The following is a 21,177-nucleotide window of genomic DNA, read 5'->3' on the forward strand; positions in this document are numbered from 1 at the left end:
TATGCCCAAATCACTCAAAAACGTATTGCCTCCATCTGATGTCTAATTTATTTCGCAGTACTACCCACGATTTTGTTTTCCACAGGTGTATGGTGAGACATCGTATGACCTTGTGTGTCAGATGATTGACCAGATCGAAATCACGAAGGATGACATCTTTGTGGACCTGGGGTCTGGTGTAGGTCAAGTTGTCTTGCAAATGGCAGCTGCAACACCATGCAAGATCTGTTTTGGTGTAGAAAGAGCCGAAGTTCCTTCAAAGTATGCTGAGGTGAGTCTATCCACTGGAAGGTGAAGTGTTGATGCACACGGATATTACTTCATATCTCAATGAAGAATAGATAATGTTCTACAACAGAAGAACATACAAGGTAGATAGAGGGCTAGATTAGATTACTGTTCTGTTACTATTTGCAGTTTAATTATATTTTTTTGTGTCATTTAAAGGGGTTTTCTTTGTACTCTTTCCAATGCCGTGTTATGTGTGACAGACATGGTGCATCAGAGGTTCACTTTAATTTTGTTATTAAGCGAGATATAAGATACTTCTTTCTATTCTTTTTCATTCTTTTTTCAAGATCGACATAATGGTTGTAACACTTAGTACTTAGGCCAATGTAATTATCTCATTGTGTGACGCATCCACAGGAATTAAAAAGCTGCTTAAACTCGTGTATGTTGGTTCCTTTAGCCTCCTTTAAATACTCACAAACCAGAGAGCAGTTCCTGAGGCACATATTTCCGCCAGTCTTCACTCAATTCAAATCATAGTGGCAGAAGAATATGCGAGAATATTTCATCATAATGCTCACATCATCTACAAAAGGAATCATCAGTGATGTCCGTCACTTGTAGGTATTGATATGCTACTCAACAAATCTGTGTACCAGTACCTTTTATTTTATAATAGAAGAAATTTTCTGAAAGAACGTTATGAACCTTTAAACTTGACCTGTCACGTAACTGTTGATACAGTCTAAATCTTGCGAAATTTCTTAAGAAGCTTTCTTTCATTTCTCAGAGTTCAGCACTTGCTGATTGAGGATTCTGGTGTAATATCAAGCTATGAAGCGGATTATTCATTACGTGTGCATACCTGCCAATCCTCCTGAATTAATCGGGAGATTACTGTACCAATTTTTGACCCATATCCCAATTTTCCGAAATGTCATTCTTCAGAATTTTCTCCGCGTTTGCTTTTATGTGGGAAAATCGATTTTTGTGTGGCGAAATCCATGCCATTGACTGCGGCCATGGTGGGAAATTTGAGCGCTTGTTCTGACAATGTATTAGCATGTATCCTCCACCCAGGTAAAAGAGTTGCGCACGGCCCCGAAATGAGCATCCCAGTCGACAGTGTGGAACTTGAAAGTGTATATTGCAGCAAGGAAATAAGTTTTCTAGTTTGTGTAATTGTGGTGTAGAAGACAAGATGAACACGATGTCATTGAAAAAACTAGAAGAAGTAAAAAGTATGAACAGTGTTATAAAGAAGTGTATGTATAACCAAATCAAAGAAAGATGTCACTTTTTGTACTATCTGCCGGTGTGATATAAGTGTATCCCATGGTGGTAAAGGGGATATTATTACGAACTTCAAAACTGTAAAACATGAAGACAATGTTCACTGCAAAGAATGGAATCGTAAAATCGACAAAAGTTTCTTCTCAAACGAAAATAATGATGTCATACGTGTGGAGTGTTTGTTCACTTCATTCATAGTGGAACACAATCTGCCAATTGCCTGTGCAGATCATGCTGGGCCACTATTTATGAAAATGTTTCCGAAATCCTATATAGCAAAACAATATGGGTATGTGTATATGTATAACTGTCTTATGTGCCTCATTCTTGTTGTCTTCAACATTGCTTTTGCCTTTCTTAAAAAATTATCATCATTTATCGTGGTACACCCATATTGTTTTGTTATATCAAATTTCGGAAACATTTTCCTAAATAGTGGACCAGCATGATCTGCACAGGCAATTGGCAGATTGTGTTCCGCCATGAATGAAGTGAACAAACACTCCGCATGTTTTATTCTTGAAATAAAAATCTCCCTATTTTCCATTTTTATAGGTTGGCAGGTATGCCTGTGACAAGAGTATGGCCAGAATAAATTCCACTGTACCTTTGCCAGGAAAGCTATTCACTTATTTAGAGTCCCTACAACTGATTATTCCAGTTGATTGACAGACTTCCAAAAATATTGAAGCTGAATAAAAATTACTGTTACCGTTAAATGCTAATGGGAACTATAAAGAAATATTTATATGGTGTGAATAACCATACTTAACTGTCTGGGAAGAAGGTATAAACATACACAAAATATAAACAGGAGGTATATCGCAGATTTTAGAAACCTAATTACTTTTTGGCGGCAACCTCCCTGTGGAAATAAAACACTTCCCTTTTTAAATTGTTTTAATTCAGATGAATAAGAGAAGTTCATGTAATCGTTATGCATGGTTAATTGTTTTAAATTTGCAATATTTTCATTTGACATCCTCTATAACCGAGCCTCTGTAATCAAACTCAATGAGTTGCCACTGCTGTTAGTGAATATTTTTTCGCCATCTGGTTGTCAGTATTTAACAGCAGTGCTTACCTCAGAAGCCAGAAGAAAATACGTAAGTTCAAAACCTTCATTTTGAGATATGATGGGATGAATGTTCCACTCTGCATATTGTTTTATGACTTACTTCCTTTGGATATCGAAAATATAATATATATATATTATAGACAACTGTCCATCCCAGCAATTTGGGAGTACCAACATCAAAGTAGCATAAAATATGATATACTACATAATCTGAAAATCCATGTTTTGGCGGTTACTTCTATTTTCCTTCTATCGCAAGAGTGAACATAGTGCAAAGTAAACCCCTTTGAATGATGGGTCACAGTGTTTTCCTTTTAAAATTCTTTTGTTCTGTGTTTTTCCAACCTTCGGTCATGGAAGTAAGTTATTGGTGTAGTTCAGGTGCTTTGCTTGCTGATCCAGAGCTACGTTTGGGCCTGGGTTCGATTCCCTGGTTGAGTTTATCCTGAGGTTTTCTCCAACTGTAAGGTGAATGTCAGGTAATCACATGGCGAATTTTCTGCTTCAACTCGCCAAATACCATCTCACTATCACCAATTCCATCGACGCTAAATAACCTAGTAATTGTTACAGCATCGTTAAATAACCAATTAAAAATTATGGACGTTGTGTTTCAATGTTTGAAATCGACTGTTTAGATCACTATCAAAATATACATAAAACTGAAGACTGTATACTATGTACCAATACTGTGTACTATGTTCTGTATTTGATATTGGCTACCATGGATTGTGCATCATGCAAACCAATTTGAAAGTCTGAAAGTGAGGGGGTGCACGCAGTTTTTATATTTAGTGTCTTGAAGTAGCCGCATGGGCCGAGTCACAGAGAAAAGAGAGGGCTTGGGAAGAAAGACGTGTGCTTTGGAATGAAAGTGATGTCACTATACCTCCGTATCTTCAGTACTTCATGAAGTTAATACATTTTTGGGATAATCGATTTTGATGGTATAGTTTCAGATGGAAGTTAGTGATATAATAGTAAATATAACTGACTCAAATTGCACAATGCTCAAAGATTGTCAAGATCTTGGTAGGAAAAGTTGTAATCTGCTGCTTTTTCAATGAATATACTGATCTTCTACTTCCATCAGGTTGCAGCAGTGGCTTGCTGCTTCAGAGTGAAACTGATAATGGATGAATCTTGTGTCCAATATCTGTTCAGTCTATCTTTTTTCTTCCTTTTTTTTTACTGTATTTCTAGTTTCGAGTCAGTTTTATTGTTGTGATTTATTTATGGAAATGTTTTTCATATGTTCATAAAAATACAAAAGACATGTACTTCTATGTAAGATGTAAACTATTGATAAATAATAAGCCTATTGATAACTACTTAGGACCTAATGGCATGAAACAAAAATCGACATTGTTAAATTGGACAGATTTCAAAGAATGTGTGGCTCTATTCGGAGAACTCTGAGAAATAAAATAATGCAGAATACATAGTAAAAGTTCTATAAAGTAATGACAATGCCTTATATAATTACATGAAAATTTGGCTACAAATTGATCAGATAGAAGATAGAAGCAGCTGAAATGAAATTCTAAGACCATTAGCAGGATATACTTTTATGAACAAAAAATAAATAAATACGACGATTAGAGAAGAATTAAATGCATTTTCACTAACCCCCCCAAAAAAATGGTAACTATAAAACAAACTAGTATTAACACATGCTAAGAATGCTAGAATCAAGACTTCCTAAAATGCTTCTAAATTGCAAACCAATAGAAACTAGATTTTCTGGAAGACCCATTACAAGATGGGAAGATGAATTTCAAGTCTTGAGATTGGAACAGGTCACAGGGGCCTAAACCTTGAAAAACGAAGAGATATACTTTTATTTCCTTAATACATTTTAATGATACTATCTCGACATTATTCTTCCTCTGTATTTACATTTAGATGCATATTTGTATCTCACTCAACAGACGTGGTTTTCCTCTGTTCCTCTGTGTTATTAGATAGTGACTACTTTATCATAAAAGCGAAATGAAAAAGTTGTGTCGTCTTTGCTTAGTATTGATGACTAGAGCCCGGATTTATGTGCACTAAAAGTTAATATTGTTAGTCAGTATAGTTTATAAACATAAAGTGCATGTCCCCACTCTTTTTAGATGTTATTCTTTTCATTCATATTTGTCTTTGGCACCATTAACGGTTTTTAATCCTCTTGATTGACACTTACAAATCTGCACAAGATGCATTGTCTAGTTCTCTATTATTACATTTTTGAGTATTGTGAATCAGGCCCAAAACCCTCTTAACCGACACTATATCCACTCAATTACACTCATTGTTATTCTTAACTTCTAGTGCATATAAATACAAACTCTAATAATGACTGATTCTCAGTAATCGGTGAAATTAATATTGCTTTAAGGAAAGAAGCAGTACCTCTCTTTCTCATTAATTTTAAACACATGAGAAACACTTGACAAAATAACTGGAAGGTAAGAAAGAAAAAGAAATCTCTAAGGACCTATTCATTACCAATCTCCCACTAATTAAGCATTAAGCTATAGCTGTGGCCTGAGGTAAATAAATACATTAATTGAGAAAGTGTCAGACTGCATCTTTTTCTATCAATAACTCTGCAACTTTTGAGCATGGTATAATTTGGCTTTTCTGTAGTAAGTTTTACATCATAAATTTCCATCCAGAACTTATCATTAAATTGTGTTTTCTCAAAATCATACCCTCCTTTAGTTAACAGTGTCGAGTATGACAGTAGTATGGGAAATATATAAGGTATTATGCTCTTCTGAGTAGAGCATCAACTTGCCTGGGCTTGAAAAGAGTTGGGACTAATTTTGGGATTGTTATGTGTGTCATATTTGCAGATAATCTGAACTCTGTAATATAGTTTACTTCTGGCATTTAAGTTAGACATTGACATGTGATGACTTGTAATGTCCTCCTACATTTTGTAATTGTTGTTGTTGTTAGTCAACTGTCTGAAGACAGGTTTGAACCTCACAAGTGATACCAAGAAGGCACCACTTATGAGGCAACTAAGACGGGAGATAATGGGGTAGGGTGGCCAGTTTCTTTCTCCCTCCATTGCATACATCACCGACTAGCTACATATTACACTAGTCAGATTTCAGATGCATACAAACATTTCTTCTTCCTTTAACATATATAGTCAAGTGAGATGTATTGCCTGATAATACATGTTAAGGACTGAAATTTGGTGAACGTGAGGATACTAGTAGGACAGACATGAAGTTTGCTACGAGATGTGACACATTACTTTATAAAAAGATATCTAGACTCTGTATGAAAATATCGTAAATTAGGATTTGGATCATCTGTTCATATTTTATGTCACTTTGATATCTTGACGATACAATAGAAACTGTTATGTTGGACCCGAAAGATACTCTTGTAGTTGATGTTTTTTGAAATGTATAATTTACTTTATTGATATTGCTGAGTTCTATAAATAATTTTGGAAATGGAGCGCAATGCGCCTGTTGGCAGTCTTAAGTGTGATTTGTCCTTTTAATATCATGCAAATAGGCTTATTTGCATTAATTCATCCTTTTAAGACATCAAACCATATACATTATGTTCCATGAACTAAAGTATCAACATAATAATAGACATGTTCATACTTTTTTGGTAGTGGTTTGGTTCGTTTCGAGTTTTTTTTATTACAAATGGACAATAACCACGAAGTAATCTCAAAATGTGTTCATATCAAACATTGACACTTAAATTAATTACTAGTAGCAAATATCAAAACTGAAAAGTTCTCTAAAAATAATAAGTACTATGAAAGCAAGGAATTAATTTTCAGATAAACAAAAGACTTGTTTGCTTCTCTGTGCTCTTCTTCTGAAACTCCTGCATTGTGATCTCCGTGTTGATGGGCAGCAGTGCTCCTAGGTGAGGGGAGAATATCCTGTTCCTCATCAATGCAATTCTGGTTATTTTAATTACCAAACTGAAGAGTTTCTTATCTTGAAAGTCGAAATTTTTAACCACAGACGTCGAATTTTTTATTATGACTGACTGAATTTTTATGTTAAGATTATCAAAATACTTATAAAAAAACGTGAAAATTATTTGTATTGATAGAAGAGAGCGTTAATAATTTCCGTAAGTGAGGCTTTTAAAAATACTCTGTAGTGATTGTCATGGTTATATTTGAAAATTGTATAAGAATTTAAGTACTTGCTCCCTGCGATGTATTGCTCCTGCCTTTTTTACAGTAATGTAGGAGAAAAGAATCTTAGAAGACTTAAATACGGAGTGTTTCACAATTACAGGTACAAACTGCAGGGGTGACTAGAGGGCAATGAAGCAAGGCAAAATGTTCTAATAAACATAGGTCCAGAAACCAATGTTTCCGAGATATAGTATCATCAATTTGGCCACCAACTGAATACACTTCGTACATTTGTAACCATTACAATGTACTGTGGTACATGCATGACAGCACCGACTCACTTTCATTTGAATGTTCGGGAGTTCTTACGCACAAGCTTCCACAACAGGTGTATGAGCCGTGACTTACCAGGTCCCTCCACATGAATCCTCTGCATTTTTTTTTGTTTGGGAATATTTGAAATGTTGATAATGTTAACAAACTCTGGGAATATGTCAGTGGTTGTCAAGTAGAGACATGCCAGGGATATTCGAATGTGTACAATTGTTCATGAGGAAAAGTAATGATGCCTGCCTTATCATGAATAGTGATCATACTGAGTATATGTTAATCTCTTTCTCTAGTGTTTATCTGATGTTATGTAACTCCATAGCACCTTTAATAACTAGACATAATAAAACCCCGTAGATTTTTGAAATGGCTGGTTTCCAGACCTGTATTTATTAGGGCTTTTTGCCTTGTTTCGTTGTCCCCTGCATGCCCCTGCAGTTTGTACCTATAATTGTGAAACACTGTAGATAAAATTTTAAATCTACTTTTGATTTTATCTCGTATAGAACAGTATCACACTTGCTTACTCTTGAAAAGTATTGCTTCACATGATTAGGCTAATTGTAAAAGATGGCAAATTTTGGCAAGAGAATATGATAATGAGAAGATAGAGTGTGTTTTGTACTTGATGTATCTTAGTGAGTGACTTGACGTACCTTATTATACCCTGCTTTGTTAATCTGTGAAAGCTTTATATGTTCCTTTAATAGTTTTCATCATCATGCTATACTGAAGGTTCAGGTATTGGTATCACATCCACGAATTTCTATGGTTACTGGCACTTGCGACATAGAACATTCGCCATAGAATCTCATGGAGTTGCTGTCCTGGGAAGGTTGTGGCATGGTGCTGTAGTTTCCCTCTGTTTTCTTCATTGGTGATAAGGTGATCGAATAATGGAGAGAATGTGAAATGATGGCAGGGAAATTGGGTGTATCCTGAAAATTCGTCTCACAACAAATTCCACTTGAACCTGCTGGGATTTGATCTAGAATCTCCAGTGTAGGGAACTGACACTTTCGCCATTCGATAAGTGGTGTGTTGAGAGGTTTCATTGACTATCTGAAATTCACGTAGACAAATATCTCTGCTGCCTTCAACTATTTATCTATCACTTACTAGTTTTAGTGACGGAAATATACGAATCTTATGTCCAGCATGTGTGCAGTTTTTAACTGGATATGTGGAATCCTGAAGAAAAACTTCTGTTTTGAATATATTTCATTGTGGTAAAATTAGTAATAATGACAACACAGATGAGTAGACAGACTTAAAAATTCTTCAGTGAGATGAATGAAGTGGCTGCTAATAGACTTACGACAGACCTATGGTTTTTGTTTTAAAGGAAGAATCTGTGCTTGTTACTTATGTGGTAATCTACAGACCACAAACACTGAAATTATGGCGACCAAGTAATTTCTTTTACCAGCATCGAAGAGTAACTTGTTTCCCCGGCAATGCAGTGGTTTCTTGAGGCCTGTACTCTGCAGTGCGAGGCCATGTTTTGAGATGACGAAACGAGAGATATTAAAAGACGCATAATGTCACATAAAAATTGTATAATCTTAAATGGTGTATGTGCACATCAAAAGAAGTAGGCCTACATACAATTGGAACAGACAATTGAATTTTCTTCTTTCGTTCACAAGTACTTGAAAGATGGCCTGCAGTATAGAAGTAGCATTATGTACAATAAAGTAATCTATATTAAAGTGACCTGTAAAAAAAGATGGCAGTCCTATACTCCAGTTCTCCTTTTGTCACAGAGATGCCAACCATATGCAAATTTCAAGGAACTGACGTCTGTTAGTGTAGCAGTGTAAGAGGAAGATTGTGTGTAGATAATGTTTCATCCTTGGATATGTGCATGTGATCCTTGGTTGTGATGTTATGAACTTCGTGATGCAATACTTGACTTTGTCTGAAATGTGGAAGAGATCTGCAGTTTGGACATAATTTTTATTATTTTATGAAGAGATAGCTGCTGCAGTACTGCTTTTCTGCCTTACATCAAAGCATATTCATTTATTTTACAGAATAATTAAATTAATCTGGCCAGTAAATAAACTATAAATACTACTGAATACAGACCTGGTGCTATTTTGGATTGCATGTCAAATTAGCTACTGGAGTGTGTTGCATTTGTATTGTATGAAAGGAAATTTATTTTCTTGAATTAATTTCTTCAAGATATTTCGTGGAATATAGTAGAAATATGAATTAAAAATGAAGATGCTGGCAGTCAAAGCTCGTCGTAAGAAGTAGATGAGGAAAAACAGGAAGAATATAAAGGAGAAAGGAAAGAGAAAAGAGAAGAAAAGCTTTGTTGCTACATAATTTTGGATTCCTATTGAAATTAAATGAGCATTATATTGAAGAATGTAAGCTTTCATTTGAAATCCATCTTCTAATAGGTACTTCTGATGTATTGCCTTGAACATTTTTATCAATTGGCTGATCGTGATTTGAATGAAAAATTATGAAGAATATGCTTTTGAATATTGTGTGAAAAAGGAAACTGTTGTTTGTTGGCATCTCTGTCTTCCATCGTTCTTCTTATTTGTCTCCTGCAACAACACATTATACAAGTTGAAAAGTAGCTTTCCTTTATTTGCTTCTGCACGTTAATCAACATATACAGAAGAGGCTGGTGCTGTTGTGACTTTTCAAAATCAAGTAACTTAATTTTCCTGTGTGTTGCATTCCCAGTGACCCGACCTTACCTGCCACTGTGTTGTATCTCATAGTTGTTAGTTACTGTTCCAGCGTGAATGTGACATCAATCCTACAGGAATACAAGCGCTTCAGTCAACGTGAGATTGGAATCAGTAGCTTTGAGTTTAAAAAAAAGTTGAACATCATCTGTTTCTTTTTTACTTCTGTCTGATGGAGTTCATCATGGTAAAGATGTGGAAAATTAGAATTGTGGAGCATAATTCAGTTCAAATATACTTATATTTACATTGTATTAATGTGATTAAGTGGTTACTATTATCACTGTTAGATCGAGATTTGCGGTTTAGAACCAATAGAACATGATAAAACCCTTAGGATGACTCCTTTTAGGCTACGTCTGTGTGAGACTTCAACTCTGCTAACCATCATCTCCGCCTCTCAACATCCTTTCATGTGGGAATGGGTAATAAATTGTGCCTTGCATTTACCCTCACTTCATGAATGTACCATAATTCAACTTTGCCAGACTGACAGTGTTCATAAAGATCTTAGTTATCCACATCTCTACACACTGGATACCTATCAATTAAGCATTTACGTTTATGTTGTAATCCTTTTTCCGCTTAATTTTATAATAGAGGGCTTGGAATTTCTGAAATAAAGAAGGCTGTAAACTAATCTCTTAGAAGATATGGACTGTTAAATGTTTATATCTTTCATCTTACTACTAGTAACTATTGAAAGAAATTTATTACCTGTTCGAGAAAGTGACTAAGGAAGGGCCATGGAGTAATCAGTAACGACTAAGAGACAGGATGTTCCTCGTGATAAAACAGCAGGAGTGAGAGAATATCAACCCATTCATCACATCGAGGATCACGCATCCTTGTCATCATAATGAAGTGGAATTTTCATCAGATGTAAATTGTAATCAGGATCCATTTTCTAGCTTTATCACTCTTCTGTGAATACGGAAGTTACTTAAGACATCTAAGGGAAAATATCTTCAATTATATCATTCAACATTTCCTATTCGTTCTTAGGAATAGACCTTGTTTGCAATGCAACTGACTACTAGGAAACTTTTCGAAATGCATAATGTAGTTGCCTAACAGAACTAAAACTGATTTGAGAGCGAGAAAAAAAGAAAGACACAAGGCAACTTTTGTCAGCAGCAAGCGACAGAATGAGATTTAACTAGTTAAAATTGACAGAAGAGAAAAGGGAATATAGCTCCCGCAGGCAAAGAAGGGACTTGTGACAGCGCCATAATGTATATTTTTGAACTCCCGTCCGCTCGCTGGATCTCTCAGCCATTGGGAACTAGCACCATTCAGAAAGTAGACACGGCATTGCAACAGACACATTCTCTAACTTTCCTTCCATGCTTATCTGTCTGCTTGTTCACCTGTCCTCCCTCTTGCAGACTGTCTGCCATTGGGGTGAGGGAAAGGGGAATGCTGTTGCAACATCGTGCTCTGGCCCTGTACCTTCCGCGTGCTTTACTAGAGACATCAGAAGTCATATCTTTCCTGAAGCCACTGTAGTCATTTAGACTAATATACAGTAAAATTGTACACATTGAAATACATAATACTACATTGTCCTTCTTTGTTTGTTGAGTCTAAGCAATAGTATTTTGAGAAACGAATTCGATAGCAGGGCACTGGTAATGCTTATTTTAATGTCATGACACTCTCATGCCATGTATTGTGGATCCCTATCACCATGGCATGGCGTGTCCTCAGGTTGCGGATAGAGGAGACGCCTCCAGATATGGAGGGTAGCTGTGAATATATTGAATAAGCAGTCGTGGACAGCCGATAAGGGGTGGTCCTCTAGCTTGGGGGTTGGGCGAAGGGCTAACAACCCATCACCATAAAAAACAGCTTGTTACGAATCCCTACAATAAGCCTCGGAATGGAATATGGGAAATGCGTGTTATTATTCGGTTGAGAAGCTTTTATCATCTAGTCTGCTGTCAAAAAATCTGAAAGTTAGAATTTATAAAACACTTATATTACTGGTTGTTCTGTATGGTTGTGAAACTTTGACTCTCACTCTGAGAGAGGAACATAGGTTAAGGGTGTTTGAGAATAAGGTGCTTAGGAAAATATTTGGGGCTAAGTGGGATGAAGTTACAGGAGAATGGAGAAAGTTACACAATGCAGAACTGCACACATTGTATTCTTCACCTGACATAATTAGGAACATTAAATCCAGACGTTTGAGATGTAGCACGTATGAGCGAATCCAGAAATGCATATAGAGTGTTAGTTGGGAGACCGGAGGGAAAAAGACCTTTGGGGAGGCCGAGACGTAGATGGGAGGATAATATTAAAATGGATTTGAGGGAGGTGGGATATGATGATAGAGACTGGATTAATCTTGCACAGGATAGGGACCGATGGCGGGCTTATGTGAGGGCGACAATGAACCTCCGGGTTCCTTAAAAGCCATTTGTAAGTAAGTAAGTAAGGCACTCTCATGACTTTCTTGTTGCTGATATTATTTAACATCGTTTAACCTTGTGTCTTATAATGTCCTCACTGAATTTTTGCCTTCGCCGAAAATTAATATAAAAATGCGACTTTTCACAGCTCATCAAGAGAAAAAATCTACAGAAAGCTTTCTCATAGTTGCCATTACTAAGGGAAGAAATTTACAGCGGACATTTAGTATTAGGTTAAATCTATGTTGTGGTCAGGTGAAGAGGTAAAGGAATCTAATGTGTAGTTTGGAGCTTTTAAAAATGACTGAACAGCCTTGTCCAATAATAATTTATCTGTTTCATCCATTTGTAATGTTCCGACCATGTAGATCTCTTTGCCTCTTTCCCATTGATCTGGCGGTGAGGAATGATTAAATTTTTTGATTTTACGCCTTTAAATTTACCCTATGTAACTGATTGTTTCAAAATGACTGCAGAATGTGTCTAATAAATACCTTACTTCTTCACTCAAGAGAGCAAACAGTTTGCATTTTTAAATGTTATTCTCGTTGTGACACTCCTTGTAAAAAGTGTGAGCTATTTTCTTGCATAACTTAGGTTTTTGTGTACTTATTTGAGGTGGGGCAAAGTCGCGTATGTGAACAATTTAATAGAATGCATTAGAATGTGCAGATATGAGATCTGCCAGTTAATAATTTGAGGACTTGGTTAGTGAGTGCTATGTGAGATGGGTCAACAGTTATTTTTCTCCGTTGCAAACAAATGGAAGTCGTCATGATTGTGTGTAGATGAACATTATTTTTATTACACGACTCTTTTACAAAACTTTCTTGTCAGATGACCAACGAGCTCATTTGTCAAGTTTTCGCCATTGATCTAAACCCTTATAAATGTGATGCATTTCGATAAGGGTGATATAAATTCTGAGTATGGATTTCTTTGCAAGGAAATAAAGTATGTGTCCAATATTGCACATTTACATCATGTAAAACCTTATCGGTGAATAAAAGTATTGCTGGCAATAGCAGTACTCTCTGACTACCTGTTGTTGCTCACCTATTAAATTCCTTGCTTTGCAGACATGTCTGCATTTCAGCATCTCGGTTGATGCATAAGTTCGTAGCATTTATTAAACACATCAGATACACATAAGAGAGAAGTTAATCGTCGATAATATATTCTCTTTCACTATTTATAACAGTCTGCCAATGCTGGAATAATTTTTCGATTCCACGCCTGTAGAAGTCGCGTGGTTTTGAGTTAAAGAAGTTGTCAAACCATGTTCAGAGTGCATTTTCATCCGGAAAAGAAGTTCCTTGAAGGTTGTTTGATAGAAAGTGGAAAAGGTGAAAATGTGAGGGCGCAAGATCAGGTGAATAAGATGGGTGCAGACTGACTTCCCAACCCAACTCCTGGATAGTATTTTGTTTCAGGTTAGCAGAGTGCGGACAGGCGTTATCGTGGAGTAGCATCACTTCATGCAATCTTGTTGGTCATTTTTCTTTGATTGCGTGTGCAAGACGTCTCAGTTGGTGGCAATAAATGTCGACAGTGATGGTTACACCTCGAGGCAGCAGTTTGTAGTACAGCACATCCTCGCAGTTCCACCAGATGCATAACATTATATTTTGTGAATGCATGCTGGCCTGTGTACAGAGAGTTGCTTTTTTGTTTGGGCTCAAGCATTCCTTTCTTTTTCTTATGTTAGCATAAAGACACCATTTCTCGTCACCAGTAACGATATTGGATAGGAATGTTCGATGTTGTTCACAAGCCAATCGATGACAAGCAAGCAAAGATGCACATTATGACCACCTGCTAATTTTTGTGGTTTTGGCTTAGAGCATGCGGTACCCATACACCTGATTTTTTAACTTTGCCCATTGAATGCAAATGTTGCACAATGGTGGAATGGTTACAGTTCATCACATTTGCCAGTTCTCGGGTACACTGACGTGGTTCATTGTGGATTAATATTTTTAAACGGTCTTCATCAAACTCTAAAGGTCTTCCTAAATGTGGGATGTCACTAATGTCGGAATGACCCTCCTTAAAACGAGAAAATCATTTATTGTCTTGCTCTTTATGATAGCATTGTCCTCATACACGGCACAAATGTTTCTGGCCGCCTTCGCTGCTTTCACTCCTCTATTGAACTCAAAAAGAAGAATATGTAGGAAATGTTCCACTTTCTCCACTTGACACTCCATTTTCTAGCGTCCACAGCTCCACTCACTATCTGCAAAAATGAAAACTTCAATATGTAAACTCAAGCACAACAATTGAACTTCAAATAAAAAATGACAATCGATAAATAAACCCATAGCAACTGGAGTACCAACACGCGAAACAAAAATGCTACGAACTTATGAACCAACCCAACAGCATGCATTATATTCAGGACTTAATATTGTAGATCCTTCTCAAAAGAAATGGCTGTAGCTGAGGCCAAGACCATTTGTTTTCAATAAGAGCAAAGTATGAGTGACCTTGGAATGGAAAGGAAATGTTGTGAACACAAGCTGATTCTGGTTTTGTAGGGGTAAAAGTAGCATTTGTCGAGATGCTAGTGAGGCATGGAAAGTTGGCTACTTCTAACAGCTTGTCATGATTTTGTCCCACAGAGCATGAACATACACTTCCGCAAGTGGATGCGATGGTACGGGAAGAAGTATGGAGACTACCGCCTGATCAAGGGAGACTTCCTGACAGATGAACATCGTGAGAAGATTGTCAGTGCCACCATTGTCTTTGTCAACAACTTCGCCTTCGGCCCGACAGTCGACCACATGCTGAAGGAGCGCTTTGCAGACTTGAAGGATGGAGCCCGTATTGTTTCATCAAAATCATTCTGTCCCCTCAACTTTCGCATCACGGATCGCAATCTCAGTGGTAAGTTGTTAGTTACGTTTCAGGACTTCACAGCATTCCACATGGTGCGAGATTTGTGAGCTTTGCACTATGCCACAGATGCAGCTCTGTCGTCAGGGAATCTGTTACCAAGAGCTATTTTTTAGGACAAATTCAACAGGTAATGGGTACAACTATCTGTTGGATATGTTGGATCACATGTTTTTGAGGGCAGATTCTCCTTCAGAATAGCTCTTAACAGTTCATTCCCTTTCTTTGCCTTCCCTGATGTTGGAGCTGATGCATAACTCTGGAATTCTGACCCAAAAATCTTGCATCACATTGTCATCTGTGGGTTAGGATGGTATTGAATGTGTCGAGTGTGACTTATGTAGTTTTTATATTTACTAAAGCCTCAGTTGTATGATATGAAACATTGTAAATACGACTTGCATTTCCAACATTAAAATTGTATTTTTATTGGGAATTCAGTCAGCCAAAAAGTAGAAAGTAGGTGACAACATTAAAAATTGTTGGGAATTCATTCAGGTAGAAAGTAGACAACACACATTATCAGTATTCAATGCTTGGGACATGATCTGAAAGTAGTTTCTAAGTAATAAATTATGAAATACAAAATTTCAAGAGGGAGTAGTGCATTACTGATCGTTGATTACTGTTACAATGTTGAAAGTGTAAAAGTATAAGTATTGAATTAGTCTAATACGTACTGTAATAGCAATATGTAAAGTTATTGTTTAGTAAATTGTCCGAATACAAGTTGGAACCTCATAATTGAAATCAATAAGACATCACTCATGAGGCAACTAAGGAGATAATGGGGTAGGATGGACAGTTCTTTCCCCCCCCGCCCCCATTGCATACATAGCTGATTAGTAACATATTACACTAATAAGACTTGAAATGTATGCAACAATTGTTCTCTCTGACACATGTTCTCAAGTGAAGTGTACTGCCTGATAAGAGATGTATAGATCCAGAAACAAAATTTGGGCCACCTGAATTTTTCAAGTTCCAGTTATACCATATTGCTTACTGAGCATGCACAGTATGTTATTACTGGAACTTTGAAAATTCAGGTGGCTCAAATTTTATTTCTGGGTCTGTACATATCAGCTGGAACCTCAGTCAGAGGTTTACGTAAAGTTGTAAGTTGAAAATGCTAGGAACATCTGCTTGAAGGACTGCTAGTTCTCTTGCTTCCAGAATGCTGTTTACTGCTGGTGTATTCTTTGTGATCTTCTAGACATGATTACCAGTGGCGTAGCATGAAATTTTGAGCAGGGGAAGCTAACTCAAGTTGTCTTTCATGCAATATGAGAAAACGTATTACAAAAATACAGTCTTAAAATAAATAGTAGTCAATTTCAAGTCAGCAGTCGAAGATTGGTTGGAACATCGTAAGTAACACCAAAAGGAATGATCTCAAATGATACGTAGTAAAATATGATTTCACGGTTTACACATATCTCTTAACAAATAGACATGTATACGTGTAACATTAGCTCACTCCCTGTCATAGAGAAATCACAATATTAGTATCATTACGTAAGTATGCGTCTGTCTTTTGGTTGTGTCCTTCATTGACAGCAAGGGAGTCGGTCATTTGTTTTTTAAGTTACACTTTTGTTCGTAAGTCAGTCTTGATAATACAATTGTCCTAAAAAAATTCAAGTAAATTAGTGTCAGGAACTGTTATTTCGCTCATTATTTATTATATCAGCCACAATGCACATTAACACTTCAACTGAACACAACTGACGAAAAGGGATAACTCGGAAACTACTTATTTTAAATGTTAAAGCTAGCTTCTTGCGAGCCTTGCGACTAGGGTAGTTTAGTTAGAAAGGGATGGAAAATCCCCATTACCATCTTTGCTTGCTGAAAGTTGCATTTAAATTTAAATTCAAGCTGTTTTAGCTGATAATTCATGCCACGCTTAAAATCAAATCAAGGATGACTTGAATTGTTCCTGTTCCAATTCTGCCCAGAGAGTTAATTATGTTATGAATGAATTTGAGGTATATACAGTATTATATCCAGAGTAGTACTCTCAGGTATGAGTTATGCATAATGGCATAAGCAGGAGTGAACGTAATAGGTTTCACATTTGTGGTGAAGGAAATTTTACATTTTTCTTCAGCACGAAGTAATGAAATGGCACCTTATCGTAACTTCGAAATTGGCCTTTTGTTGGATTTTGTAGTGGTTTTGCCACCTATATAATAAAATACGAATACATCCAGAGAGTTTGCTGCTATAGTTTTGTTTCTTTAAGATATTGTCCAACATTGAACAAGAATAATGTATGTACAATCTTTGTGCAGATACAGAAATACTTACCAATGCTTTCGATACTTAGCAACATTGTGATATGGCTCAACTGAATCCAATTTTAATTCAGAACATAAGTAAAAATCGGAAATATGTCAAAAAAAAGTAAGTATATTTTTAACCAATGCTACCACATTGTCTTTCGACATTCCTGGTTTTCTCTCCAGGCAGTGGCTTATGTGTAATCCACGTCTGAGGTTGGGATGTCTGGAAGGTGGGGTTATATTACCACAATCATAGAGACAATTCCTAGCTACTATCCAGAACTCTACTGGCTTCACATCTACACCAATGAGTCCCTTGCTGATGAAGGGCCAGCAGGAATTGTTTTCACATTACATTAAACATATGACCCAATTTCAAGACATCTATTTTGCTGCTCAAGAACTTATCACAGTGCAGTCATCTAATCAGACTTTACATAATTATGTCATACAAGCTATAGTAAATCATATAACCCCAGAAAATAAGAAAATTCTAAAATGTAAAATGGCATTAAGGGCCTTACAGAAACTTGAAGGAAAACAAAATAAAAAGAGGTTGTTCTCCAGTTGTTCCCTGCACACTGTGGCGTTATGGGGAATGAAGTAACAGACTCCTTTGCAAAGAAGACTACCACAGTATTCCAGAGGGATACAACTAACTTACCTAACACAGTCAAATTACACATAAAGAATTACAAGCAACTGTAACCGGAGATTTTCGCATATGCGGTAAAAACAAGCTTTGGGAAACCCTCTACATCAACTCAAATGCCATTCCAGAAGAACTATGAGAAGATGCAGTAGCAGTCTTTCAAATGTAGACTGGGCGAATTTGTTTGGCAGCACACTTGAATAGACTATCCTTACTGAATTGCTGTATCTTGTGTAACAAATAAGGACCACTTCCTCCAGTCCAGGAATTGGTATCTATATTGTAACAGTGTTATATTGACGAATGACTTTAAGTTACGGGCCTAAACATTAGAATGCTACTACAATTTCTTAGAAATCTTTCTTCTCCAAATCTCCTTGAGATGAAACTTGTTGCATGCTTGAATCACGTTACTTGGAAAAGTTTTCTGTCAGAAGTTTATTTGGATGAAATCTGTGTGTTTTATGTATGTGCGTGCATGTGTAGTATGTATCTCTACACATACACATGCGTGTCAGATGTTGAAACATTTTTTTTAATTGAAATATGAATCTTCCATTCTTTCGTAGATACCATGAAGAAATTATGTAGTTGGTAGAAGAAAGCATATTGGTAAAACTTCTTCATTTAAAACTGAAAGTAATAGAAAGCTCATTTCATACAAATATACATACGGTATTTTTGTAGCTATTGATCTTAGGTTTTGAATTTAGTTAGGAACAGTACTTAAGTACATTTTGCCAGAGAAATGCATGCACATTGAAAACAAATATTCTTTCTATCATACTTGTTCAGGGTGTCTACCGGTAATGAAAGTAACTAATTTAAGCAGTTGGTAAAGAAAGTAACTAAATGTAACTAATGTAAAAGACTTGAATGACCATGGGTAATAAAATTATGCATATTGTTCTGTTTCACTTAATCTTGGTGCCACTGCCTTAGCTGTTGTGGTCAGTAGTCACTGATAACGTGTGCAAGTCTAATACAGTCTAAAAGGCTGGGAGAGAAGTTGGCTGCTTGTCCATTGAACTGAAGATTAGAGAGCTTAAGAAACGAGTCTGATGACATTGTAAGATGAGTGAAATGTGATTAATGTTTTTTCATCATGCTTTTGAGTAGGTCCTGGATTTTTATGTAATATTAAAGTGCGAAATATGTACATAAAAATGTAGTAAATATTGGGGAAATATTTAATTAAATATGTAATATTAACTGGTCAGTTAAAGTGAAAGGATGCAGCCTGGAAAGTCGATTTGCCATTTCCACCCCATTGTATAGCTTGATGCCACCGGCGTGGCTCAGTCGGTTAAGGTGCTTGCCTGCCGGTCTGAAGTTGTGTTCGGACGTGGGTTCGATCCCTGCTTGGGCTGATTACCTGGTCGAGTTTTTTCCGAGGTTTTCCCCAACCGTAATGTGAATGCAAGGTAATCTATGGCGAATCCTCGGCCTCATCTCGCCAAATATCATCTCGCTGTTACCAATCTCATCAACGCTAAATAACCTAGTAGTTGATACAGCGTCGTTAAATAACCACCTAAATTAAATGTATAGCTTGAGAATCGACCTTTCGAAAGGAAGACACGATAAGAGGATGATGATGATATTGTATAGCTTGCAAATACAACTTGTCTCTGCCACATGTATGCTTTTTCTTGTGCCTTAAGATTTCCTAGAAAAATATTTTTGTGTCACACACGTAATGGTCTTTTGACTTACCTGACATCATACACAAATCCCTCAATAATAGCCTACTTTCAATTTGTAACGAAGTTAAATGACTGGCACACCTGACAATCCCAGATTCTGAGAAAGCATTAGTGCAAATTATAGAATTGAAGCACTTCGAACTATGTACTGTGTTTTGCAGACAAAAGGGTTGGAATCCTCAGTTTTATGTTTATTTTTATTTTTAAAAGAACTATTCTCTTAAGCCAGTTTTAGAATCAATCAATCAATCTTCTTAATGTATCCAGCTGTTTGCTGACAACATAAAATCCACTATAGTCCACTGTAGTCTACTCAGTTGTTGTTTTTCACGAGAATGAGGGGTATTTTGATCGGTTCATTATAGATGCCTGTTACTAGTAACCAGAGTTGGGGTGTAGTCAATATATACTGCAGGGCTGTGTCTTCTGCAACTGGTACTGATGATTTTAATTTACTTCTTTTGTGGTTTATGGATGGACAGTATAGAAGAATGTGTTCCAGATCTTCATCATGATTATTACACAACAGACAAGTAGGATTATCAGAAATGTGAAATCGGTGGAGGTACAATTGAGTGACAATGTGACCTGTTCTGGCTCTTGTTAAACATGTTTGAACATGTCTGGGCAAGTTTTTGTACATTTCCACGTCATTTGGTTTCTTTTGTACAGACCGTAAAATTTTTCGTTTGTCAGAAGAGAGCCATTTGTTGATCCATAGGTTTATAAAATGAGATTTTACTGAAGCAAAAGCACAGGTTAGAGATATCACTTGAAGAGGTCTTGGTTGCACATATGTTGCCTGTTTTGCAATATTATCGACTTTCTCGTTTCCAGGTATACCACAATGACTAGGTATCCATTGAAATGTTATTTCCTTTTGGAGTTTTTTTAGTTTACCTAGCTGTTTCTGAATTGGAATAATTCTATGTGCGTATAGGTTTGGTACATATTTAATTATATTAAATATAGCCCCCCTTGGAATCAGTAAGTATGCAAATAGATTTTTCAGAAATTTGAGTAATACACTGAAGAGCAGCATCAATAGCTAGCAATTCAGTGTCAAAACTGTCAGTTTTAGAAATTGAAGCACATATTTTCTATAGTAGTGTACAGAACATAATGGCGTCAGTTTTGGGCCCTCTTTTTATTAGCATTGTGTACTGTAGTGAGAGCAAAAGGTGACGCTCCAGGCGGTGTTATGGTAAAGGGATGTTAAGATTTATCTCCAAATATATATGAAAGAAAGTTCAATATTTTACTCTGAAAAATAAAACTAATTTAATAAAAAAATTGAAAACTCAATAGATATGTACAAAAATGTTACATTCTTCACATAATATGTAAAATATGTAATATTACTAAGAATATGTAAAAATATGTCAAATGAATCTCGACTGTAACCATATCAGAACCACAAATCGCCGAAATTTGTCATTTTTAGTAGTCTACA

General features: G+C 36.3%; 1 protein-coding gene across 7 annotated transcripts in view; it reads left to right on the forward strand.

Annotated features, from left to right (window-relative positions):
• The window catches only part of gpp (DOT1 like histone lysine methyltransferase grappa), a 227,313-nt gene that overhangs the window by 149,324 nt on the left and 56,812 nt on the right, over window positions 1-21,177 (forward strand). For 6 of the 7 annotated variants that reach the window (XM_069816090.1, XM_069816093.1, XM_069816092.1 and 3 more), the window contains 2 exons: window positions 86-271; window positions 14,802-15,069. In XM_069816090.1, coding sequence (XP_069672191.1) covers window positions 86-271; window positions 14,802-15,069 — 454 coding nt within the window. Of the gene's footprint in view, window positions 1-85; window positions 272-745; window positions 10,646-14,801; window positions 15,070-21,177 lie in introns of those variants that run through there. The other variant, XM_069816091.1, reaches the window with a different exon arrangement.

The sequence above is a fragment of the Periplaneta americana genome, chromosome 17 (assembly GCF_040183065.1).
Source record: "Periplaneta americana isolate PAMFEO1 chromosome 17, P.americana_PAMFEO1_priV1, whole genome shotgun sequence".
Classification (NCBI taxonomy): Eukaryota; Metazoa; Arthropoda; class Insecta; order Blattodea; family Blattidae; genus Periplaneta; species Periplaneta americana.